This window comes from Theobroma umbraticum, unplaced genomic scaffold (assembly GCF_002168275.2).
Source record: "Theobroma umbraticum cultivar Fairchild unplaced genomic scaffold, ASM216827v3 scaffold_56.0, whole genome shotgun sequence".
NCBI classification, from domain to species: domain Eukaryota; kingdom Viridiplantae; phylum Streptophyta; class Magnoliopsida; order Malvales; family Malvaceae; genus Theobroma; species Theobroma umbraticum.
This window is the reverse complement of record NW_018397256.1, coordinates 10,026,116-10,036,104: the sequence shown is the minus strand read 5'-3', so window position 1 is coordinate 10,036,104 and position 9,989 is coordinate 10,026,116. Positions and strand designations below refer to the sequence as shown.

The following is a 9,989-nucleotide window of genomic DNA, read 5'->3' as shown; positions in this document are numbered from 1 at the left end:
AAAGGAATAAGGGGGGAATGGCTTAGCTATTCCCCATACCGATCGTGTCATTAATTTTGTTTTCTTTTGAATTGTAAATATTAGCTTGGTATGTTTTTGCCATATTTTCTTCCACAATATCAGCTTAGAGTTTCTGATCTTTCTTTATTAGGTAGATAGGTAGTTTAGTTGTTGAAAAGAGATATCTCTCTGTCTCTGGTGAACATATCAATTGGTTGAAACAGCAAAATTAAAAGAAAGCCTAGGCAAATTTATGCTAGGATATCTTTCTGTTGAAAAATGTATTGTGCTAAATCAGCATTTCATCTCTCAACTCAAAACCGTTAACACCTGCTGCTTCGTTATCAATTGTTAATGATTTAAGCCAGAGGTTCACTGGCCACATCACAGAGTCAGAGGATTGGGGGTTTTAAGTTTGTCCTTCTCTACTGATGCAGTCCCAAGTTGTTTGCAACCCTGGAACCATCTCTACCTGTATCTAATTTTGAACTCTCCATCATATTTGTTATTGTTGTTGAAAAGTGATGGTTATCCTATCGATATCTTACTCATCTTACATTTTGCAGTTGGATTGGCAAAACTTCTTTTCCCCATGGAAGCAAAAGTTGTGATGGACATAGCTCAAGTGGATGGAACATCTGAGTTCACATTAGCCAGCATCAATTCCAACAGATTAAATGATGCACAAAGAACAACTGTGGACTTGAATGAGGCACCTTTTAGAATTCAGGAGGAGCATCTAAATAGGCTGAAAGCACTTTCTAGAACAGGTACTGTCTGATGCTTTACATCAATATTTTCTCTTTTCCTGTTAATGCCACAATTCATTTTCTTGGGTTTCTCCTTACCAAAGAATCACATGATGAACCAGTGTAATGTCCTGATAAGCTATTTCAGGAGTAGTAGATTTTGAACGTCAGACTAGCATATTGATATTAATTTGGAAAATTTGAATAAACATCATGTTGATGAGTAAATGCATTTACTCAAACCCCCTCTCTCTCTCGCAGTGGAGCTTGGCAAACGCTTTTTCCCTCGTTGCTCAGAAGTGCTGAACAAGATCATGGACGCTGACGACTTATCTCAGCTAGCATGCGGAGGAAATGACACTCCAGAGGAGCGACTGGTTAAAAGGCGAAGGTACATGGAACTCCAAGATGTACTAAGTAAGGCATTCAGTGAGGATAAAGTAGAGTTTGACAGATCAGCCATCTCATCTTCTTCTTCATCGAAGTCAATAGGGGTGAGCAGGCCTAACGGTAAGCTAACTGGTAGTGGTAGGGGCTGTTAGACCCAAAGGCCTAATGCAATCTCTTATAGCTGTATCATAGTAATTCCGTTTCATTTTAACCGTCGGTTATTTTTCTCTTTTTGCTTTATAAACTATAAATTAGAATATCATTGATCACAGGAAGATGTGGACAACAGATACGGGGTTAATTTGCTTTTCTTTTCTTTCCGTTTTCTTTTTTTAACTTTTTACTTTTGGTTAATGTTAGAGACAATTCATGCAATGAAGTTGAGCCAAGTTTAATTTAATTTTGTAAATAATGATTGTCTCTCATAAATATTAGACAATCTAGGCTGGTCTTAGACATCAATTTAGAGCCGTAAAAAAGCAAAGCAAAAAAAAAAAAAAAATTGTGATTTTTATTCCGTTAAATTTGTTTTTTTTAATGGCTTTGACAATACTGTTAATTTTGTTTGATTAAGTTCACTTTTGGATGTTTTAATTGCAAACCGTTGATCTTAACTAAATAAATGTGCGTGTATAGGTTCAATATTAAATTATTACTATTTCTTTGAAAAAATATTAAACTATTACTGAAGTAATGTGGTTTAAGCTTGAATTAATTAATCCTACAAAAAATTTAAAATTTTGTTAATGAGTGATAAATTATAATTTGTCACTACATAAACTTATAGTCTAGCAATAGAATGCAGAAAATTTTATAATATTTCTGACAGGATTAATAATTAATTGTTTAAGAATTAAATGGCCGGCCCACAAATTCAACCTGTTTTAAACCAATTAGATCCAGTTGAAACCCAATTGGATGATACCTCAAATCTTACCCACCATTGTCTAACGCGAGGCAAAACTTTTGAGCAGGCATTGGTTGGTTTGAACCTTCAAGCGAAGATCAAAGCAAGAAAACAGCTTTACAATATTAATTAAATTATTTAGCTACTGATATGAACAAATTTCAATTATTTTACGCAGTACTTACCCTACCCTTTTTGAGGGATTATTCCAGGATTTACTATTGTGAGACTAGAAAGAACCGTCATCGTCACAACAAAATTTCAACAATCACATCAAAAATCAAATAATAATATCCAAATAATATTTTATATTAAATAAAGTTATAATCTCATCTTAGGAAATTTTAAAATAGAATAAAGAATGGTTAAATTGAATAAGATACATATTAGAAGGGAAAAACACCTTTCTGGAAAGAGATTTTCTGCTATATTAAAATCTAATATTAGTGAAGAGCACCACGAGTTGCCCCACCAGTGCGGCCGCCAGCAATGTGGTTAATTAGTTATCTATACAAACTTCTATTTGGAAGGATAGAAAATTGAGTGACTAAATCTAGGAAAAGTTCCATACACTTAGTGCTAACAATCACAAACAACTGCAAAACAAAGATAGCATATACGGACAAGGTAACAAGTGAGGTATAAAGTCCACAGCTTGCTTCCACATAAGCTAAGCATCAAATATGCAACACCATGATTTCAATTTGAAAGTGAAATAGCAGAAATAGAAGAGGTATTCAATGCTAAAAGGACCAGGTTGTTGTATATATGGTATAGGGTAGAAAATTTTTACAACCTAAAGGACAACAGTAGTAAAAAGAAGAGGCAAGTAAGGAAAGTAAAAAGGGAAATATAGAAAAATATGAACATTTCTAACAGGGCAAATGTCACTGTAGTATGAACATTTGTTGCCATCAGCTTCAAGCCTTCAACAAGATTCATGGAAGAGCCATTTCATTTGCAGCTCTTGAGACACCTTGCTATCATGGATGACGAAAAAAAGGAAAGGCAGCAGCAGCCATTCAACTTCCTGCAACCATTGGCGTTTACAGTAAGATAGAAACCATAAATAATTATTACCATTAATTTATACAAGAGCAATTAAGATATAGACCATTGGGTTAGTGAAGGTGTGGATCAGACACAGCCAGTTTGCTCCACCAGCTCACTTGCAAATCCACCCCAGCTACACGGCTTCCAATTGATCAAATCCTCCAACTCAAGATAAATCTTAGAATCATTCACCGATAGCTCTTCATTTGCTACTTTGTCTACACCTGAGCTTTCCCCTAGTAGGTTTTCAGACATAACATGATAAACAGATGACATTTCTGGTACATTGCTCTTTTGATCCTGAAGGGAGCAGCACAACCCATCCTCCATGGAAGCCGAAAACTCATTCTTCATTTGGTTGTTGTTCTCCATACCATCAGGCAAATACTTTGAGAACTCATCAGGTTGCATTGATTCCAATCTCCCCTGATCAACTTGGTTGCTACACTTGACACTTTGGTCAGTGCCCATAGCCTCAGTCAAGCTCTTTGTGACTTGTGTCTCAAGCAATTTCCTTTTCTTGCTAAATTCCCCCTCATCAAGGTCTTTCTTTTGCTGCTTCCTCTTCTGAATCAGTTGCTGAATGAAGTTAGGAAATTTAGCAATTTTACCAAAGAAATTGCACATTTGTTGCTGCCTACACTCAGCAAACCGAATCCGCTCTTGAACAACACTCAGCTGATGATTCGACTCTTCCTGTTGCTGTCTCAGTTTCAAAACTTCCAATTGCAATGCACTCTGATCTTTCTTTAGAATCTCAAGCTCAGCTTCCAATCCAAAACTAGTTGAACTATTAGCACAAATAACTCCTCCCTGTTGCTGCTTATTATATCTACTTCTTCTCTTAATGCTTTTCAGCAAATGCTTCTTTCCTCGTTGAAACCCTTCATTCGCAAACTCCCATCTATCTGAATCAATCTTCCTAAACCCCTAAAAGGAAAAGAAACATTTCGTAGTTGATTAAAAGTTACAAAAAAAAAAGGCAGCAAAATTTTGAGAAAAAGGGGTAAAACTACTTACATAAGTGTTGAGCTGGCGGATGAAGCTGGAAAAATTCTTGTGCTTGAAATACTTGGGCAGGAGATTTTCAGAGAACTTATGAGAATCCCAAACAATGAAACTATTGCGGTTCACGCTCCAGGAAACAATCGGGTCGGTCTCCGGATCCTCCACCATCTCAAACGTTTTCCTCAAAAACGGCGGAGGACCCGACTCGAGCAACCCTTCCATCGGCTTTGGCGAAACATCCGATGAACTAGAGGAAGACGACCCATTATTACTGATTTTGTTGCAATCCCCACCGTTCATCATATCATCAACGATTCCCATTTCCTCATCATCTTCCTCTCCCTGTTCCTCTTTAACGGATTTCAACAAAGCCACCTGATCTCCTCCGCCGCAAGTGGCTGCGCTACCTTCTGTCACCGCAGCCGGCGCCGCCACTGGCTCTTCCTTGACTACAATATTTGAGTAGCTTTGATTCTCATTGTCTGGTTCATCTTCCATTTTCTTCGATTCTTTCAAGAACGCCGCCGTGTAGCTCAAACCAAAGCCTTCTTCTCCACCTCCACTGTCAGGCACCACCATTTTCTTTGTTTCTTTTGGAAGAATATTTATTTTTCTTAGAGGTTTTTCAAGTGGGTACGGCAACAAAGAAGAAATACAGGGAATGAAAATTGGAGGAGACAGTGGCAGTCTTCTGAGCTGAATATATATTGTGTCCAAACGTAATTGAAGAGATATTGCCACGTTTCATCACTTTTCTGCCTTTTCGCCATTTGTAGCTATCCTTCCTTGTCTCCACCTAACCCAAACCCCTATATTCTCTTCTATTTTCATTCCGCCACCACCCTTCTAAATCAATATTACCCAATAGGATGACGCCACGTGGATGAATGGAGAAGAAAATGGTGAACTTGTTGTCGTTTTTCCTGTGAAAGCTGGGGAATTTTTTGCATGCGGCATCGTATCAGTCCTTTTTCCTTTTTTTTTGTTGGGGGGAAGCTAAGTACAGTCTTCGATCGTGATCTCCAAATCTTCACGGTGCAATCCCGGCCTCCTAGCCGTCGGATCTCCTTGTTGGGGGATTGTCAGTGGACATGATCATGCGGTCGCTACAAGACAAGCGTTCGGTCTTCCCTCTGCATGCTCGCCACTTGTCGGAATTCCCATCCATCAAAGTGTCCTAACCGTTGTCCGTTTTTGGGTTCGACCACAAAGCATTAATTTTGCGTAGTCTTCCCTTCTTTCAAAGGAGAAAAAAGATTGTGTAGTCTTTTTGTACAAAATGATAAATAAACAGAAGCCAATAAAATCTTGCCACGTTTTCGAGTCATGCGGTGAGGAGGTGGCGGTATTTTTGGGTATAAAAGCTTTGAAGCACATCAGCACGCCTAACATCGATAGGAGCCGTGCGGGTGGCACCGATGACCGAGTGGCAGTTGCTTGACGGATAGGCCTGGATGTTGGGCCCAAGCTTAAAAAACATAGAGCGTGGCTTAATCTGCTCCTCTTAATTTTAAAAACGAATTTTGAACTATTTTAATGAAAAAAAAAGGAGCGGAGCCTTGTTGGTGCATATAAGTACCATAAGTTAGATTTGCATGCTTAAGCTAAAGCAGCCTCTTTTTGCTTCAAGCTTTTATTTATATTTTTTAAGTAGGAAATGGATCGAGGTATATGACAATGCCTTGATCCAGTGTCTCCTCTAAGGTAAGTTGTGGGCCAGACCTGGCCTTTGCTTCATCAATTTTCTTTCTTTCTTTCGTCTATTTAATACCCGTAGTCTATTACTGTTTATATACTGTACTTATTAGAAAGAGAGTTGCTATTAAGTACACCGAATTTTCTGTTAAATTTTCAGTCTTAAAAAGGAAAAAAAAAGGGGGTTGGCAAAGAATTCTGTTTGGGAATTGGGAGATGAGGAATTTGTTAAATTTATATTGGGGATGATGAGGACTGAAGAGAGTTTATTGTGCCCGTTACCCACCGAGAGGGGAATGGGTAGGCAGACCGACTGGGCCTGGAGTCTTTCACCTTGCTCCTTCTGAGATGAGATAGTTCGGATACCTCGCTTTGTCTCTTTGTAAATAACCACTAGTATGTTTTTTTGCTTTTTTAAAAACTAAACTAGTATGTCTTTTTATACATTATAGTCCAAAAAGGAGGATTAAACGTCAAAAGTGCTTAAATAATCTTTCATGAAAATTATACTGGTACTTTATATATCTCTAAATAAACCCATAGATATTAGACTTTGAGTTCTAAGCTCTAAGCAGTTTGGCAAAAGCTGCTATCCATAAAAAGCAGACGGTTCCTTTGTAATAAAAGTTAAACAGGAGGTGGAAAGAGAATGGAAGAGATAAAATACATATACTCCTATAAGGAGGATAATGGAACATTTTCTGACCAACCCCTCGAATCAATGGACTGAAAATCCACTTTCATCCAGGGCGGTACACCAGTCGATTAAATAAAAGATACATGTTATCCATTCCAAGCAAGTAATTTTTTTTGATAATTAAGCACCTTTGTTGTACCCCAGGAGACATGAATTGCCAGGCAATTTAGCGCATGGCAACATATAAATTAATAGGAAGGCGTAGAGGTAGAGCCCGCACATTACACAAACTCAAAATCACTCATTTGTTGTAGCTGTCGCCGTACCCATCTGATACACAATGGGACATGCTTTTTCTTTTGTTTTTGATCTTTTTTGGGATTTTAAGAAATGGAATGCACAGGTTTAACTACCAGGTACTACTGGCAGAGGAAACTTCGTTTCATTGCCTCCTGCCAAGTGCAACTGTAATCCAGTTTGAAACCTGTGTTTCAATCTTGGATTGATCGGTTGAAGATAAACATAAGGGAGTTACAGCAACCTGCCAATGCCATCCAAGAAAATAAGACCAAGTAAGCCATTAAGAAGAAAAGATGGACGAAGATCAGTTTTAGACGGAAGGACAATTCCAACTCACATATCCGTCTTCTACTGCTCTAAAATCTAGATTATCATCTGCAGTTTCTGTCTCCTTGTCCAAGACCTGCTTAAATACAAATGTATAAACTAATGATTATAGATGCGTATGGCTAAAACTAAAATAATGCAGTCACTAAGGAATTCTGTGAAAGAGATAGGGAGTGGGGGAGCAATGCAGAAATCAGCTTCAACATCAAATGCTTGCAGAATGCAGATTATTTGCTTTCGTATCTTTAAAAAGTAATGAATACTAAAAATAGTGGATTTGACGGATTGCTAAAATATAGCTATAATTCTATTTTTTTTTACTTACCTCTAAGCGAAAGTATTTTTTGATTGTTTGTTGGCCACTCAGTTTTCCAGCAATACCAACAGATTCAATTTCAACATTCTGCCTTTGTGAGTTCAAGCGCCTTGCTGCACCCTGATAAATCCAAAAAGTGGGCCATTCAAGGGACTAATGCTAAAGCAAAGATCAAATTAGAACCTGGAGCATTTTTAATGTAACAGATACTTACAGCTGCAGATGCATCTCGGCTGAGTTGTGCAAGTTTAATACCAAGGCTTTGCTGATTAGACAAATATTGGCCAGCAGCAGGATGCCTATTTGCTGACACAGCTTTCCAGCTTAAAGAGGACCTCCATAGGCTCTGCCTGGCCAATTTGAATCCCTGTGAAACACACATTGTGCAAACAACATATGAACCCATATGCAATTAGAAAGAAAATGGTGTATTTGAGAATTGATACAACTGTCATTAAACCAAATTCCAGCTTATGTAATATACTTCTGCTTGGCTTCCACCCATCTATAGATGCCTAATTTATTTTCAGTATTATTCCAACTTTATTCATGTAACTTATCACACCAGCAAGAAATACATTGTCCAGATTGATTTCCCAAAGTATAAATAATAAAAGTGACCGGGGAGTTTGAACTGTCTCAACATATTTTCAAGCAGCAACTCTTTCGAGCTGTTTATCTTCAATTTTCAGTATGGAAGTCAGAGTAACTATATTTTACTGTAAAGGTTTACCTTGTTTGCTAGGGGACAAGAAGGGATTTGTATATTCAGTAAGCAACTTTCCGGGAAATTTCTCCTCTCAATATCCCTTACAGCTGCGAATATTAAAGGCAAACAAACATTGGCCGCATTCTTCAAATCACTTTCACAGCTCATCTCTTTCTTCCTAGAATTATTATAAACATAAATTTATCATTGATCCACAAAACACTGGAAAATACAAAAATTCAGAAAGAAGATACTAATATTTACCAGTTGAATGACAGGCAAAGAGATGGCACACCACAAATGAGTGCCTCTCTAGCTGCAGCAATAGCTCCTGAGTAATACCTAATAGTAATAATTCATGTACATAGCAAAGTAAAAACCTTATAATTGAGACAATGGCCATCAAATTTAACAAAAAGATCTGACAAAACAACGGGAAGACAGGGCACAGGCTATGAAGACAACATATCACTTACATATTACGACCACAGCTTGATCCTCTGTTAATTCCACTAATCAACTATAGATAGAAAAAATAGAAAAAAAAAATACAACTATAAGAAAAGCATTGATTCTAAAACATGGACAATCTCAATTCTCAACGCAACAATTAAAAAGTGCATACCAAAACAGGCTTTGACCATGAAAACAATGCTCCCGACAGAGCCAACGAGACACAATCCACAGGAGTTCCTGATCATAAACACAGGAAACAAATTTCATCTTTCATTATCTCTACCAAATGAAATCCAGAAGGCGTAGACTAAATACGGTAAACCACAACGATAAAACGAACAAAATGACATGTTAGAAATAAATGACTGATTTACAAAGGTTATGTACAAGATATGACGGCCACATGGTGTGATTTTTAATCAGTCACATGCAACATTAATATAAAATTTACTTACTCGAAGTACATTCAATTGTTAATTACACAAAGGTCTCTTCGTGACTGTAGAATTTACGTTTTACTACATTTTGTTTTTCATTTCAACTGCAGAGTTACCTGAAACTTCAAAAGCAGTGGCACCGTTCATTTCCACTGAACATACAGCAACCGTCTCACGCACCGTCACGGAATGACCGGCAACCGATTTATCCCTGAAAAGAAAAACAGGCCTCTGCTAAGATTCACTCTGATCTGGTTCAAAACTAAGAAAAAGTTTACGTCATTAAACCACATTGTTTCTATAGTTTAAAAGAAAAGATGAGCTGAAATTCTGAACAAACTGACGATTGAGGAGCGCAGACGTGGAGACTGAAGCGACCGTCGGACAGTAAAGCTTGAACGAGGAAATTGAGGCCAGGTGAATCGATTCCTTCACCATTGGTGATCAGAAGCACAGGCTTAGAGCAATCTGGCACCACTTTCGCTGTGTTTGGCTCGGCATTCCGTGAACGGGAAGATAATGAGGAGGTTGAGTCGAAGGAGTTGGTGGATTGGTGTTCCACGGCGTCGTTTCGGGATATCAGAACTTGCTGGAGATTGGAGATCAAAGAAGGAGGTAGGAAGTTGTTCTTCACGGAAGTGGTCATGTTGATTGTTCACAGACAGAATTTGGTTGTTGTGATTGGATTAAAATATGCTTCGTCTCTTTTGAGTGTGGGAATTTTGCAGAGACGAAAATGGCATTGGGCTTTTGGGCTTTTATAAATGGGAGCTGGAGACTAGATGAAGGGGAATCCGGTTCAGTGAAGTTACTGAACCGGTCGTTTTCCTTTGTAGAGGTTAATTTTACTTGGGCTATGCTAACGTGCCCGCCTTTTCTTTTGTATTGGAAGACCACCGACCACTAATACGCTTTCCTGCGTTTGTAGCTGTGACTAGTCAAACCAACTTTGATTGATCAAAACATAAACAGTGGTTTAGAAAATATTCAGACCTAATATTCAAT

At 38.0% G+C, this 9,989-nt stretch overlaps 3 protein-coding genes across 3 annotated transcripts in view; 1 reads left to right on the top strand and 2 right to left on the bottom strand.

Annotated features, from left to right (window-relative positions):
• The window catches only part of LOC110411502 (BTB/POZ domain and ankyrin repeat-containing protein NPR1-like), a 5,390-nt gene extending 3,839 nt beyond the window's left edge, over positions 1-1,551 (top strand). Inside the window, exons 3-4 of the mRNA XM_021421688.2 lie at positions 567-770; positions 1,011-1,551. Coding sequence (XP_021277363.1) covers positions 567-770; positions 1,011-1,291 — 485 coding nt within the window. The 3' untranslated portion in view covers positions 1,292-1,551. The remainder of the gene's footprint in view (positions 1-566; positions 771-1,010) is intronic.
• A 1,236-nt stretch (positions 1,552-2,787) lies between these two features.
• Positions 2,788-4,800, bottom strand: LOC110411014 (heat shock factor protein HSF30-like). The gene is made up of 3 exons (XM_021421000.2): positions 4,120-4,800; positions 3,161-4,029; positions 2,788-3,076 (listed from the first exon to the last, which is right to left on the bottom strand). Exons 1-2 carry the CDS (start codon positions 4,684-4,686, stop codon positions 3,184-3,186), a joined length of 1,413 nt encoding a protein of 470 aa, XP_021276675.1. The 5' UTR covers positions 4,687-4,800; the 3' UTR covers positions 2,788-3,076; positions 3,161-3,183.
• A 1,592-nt stretch (positions 4,801-6,392) lies between these two features.
• LOC110411011 (uncharacterized) lies at positions 6,393-9,733 on the bottom strand. The gene is made up of 10 exons (XM_021420997.2): positions 9,329-9,733; positions 9,101-9,195; positions 8,717-8,784; positions 8,568-8,611; positions 8,356-8,433; positions 8,116-8,269; positions 7,597-7,749; positions 7,392-7,502; positions 7,077-7,142; positions 6,393-6,980 (listed from the first exon to the last, which is right to left on the bottom strand). Exons 1-10 carry the CDS (start codon positions 9,628-9,630, stop codon positions 6,882-6,884), a joined length of 1,170 nt encoding a protein of 389 aa, XP_021276672.1. The 5' UTR covers positions 9,631-9,733; the 3' UTR covers positions 6,393-6,881.
• Between the last annotated feature and the right edge of the window lie 256 nt (positions 9,734-9,989).

Coding starts and splice junctions, on each gene's coding strand:
- LOC110411014 (XM_021421000.2), bottom strand. CDS start 4,686: ATGGTGGTGCCTGACAGTGGAGGTGGAGAAGAAGGCTTTGGTTTGAGC. Junction 4,030..4,119: donor TCCGCCAGCTCAACACTTAT/GTAAGTAGTTTT, acceptor TTTTCCTTTTAG/GGGTTTAGGAAGATTGATTC.
- LOC110411011 (XM_021420997.2), bottom strand. CDS start 9,630: ATGACCACTTCCGTGAAGAACAACTTCCTACCTCCTTCTTTGATCTCC. Junction 9,196..9,328: donor CACGTCTGCGCTCCTCAATC/GTCAGTTTGTTC, acceptor TTTTCTTTTCAG/GGATAAATCGGTTGCCGGTC. Junction 8,785..9,100: donor CACTGCTTTTGAAGTTTCAG/GTAACTCTGCAG, acceptor GTTTATGATCAG/GAACTCCTGTGGATTGTGTC.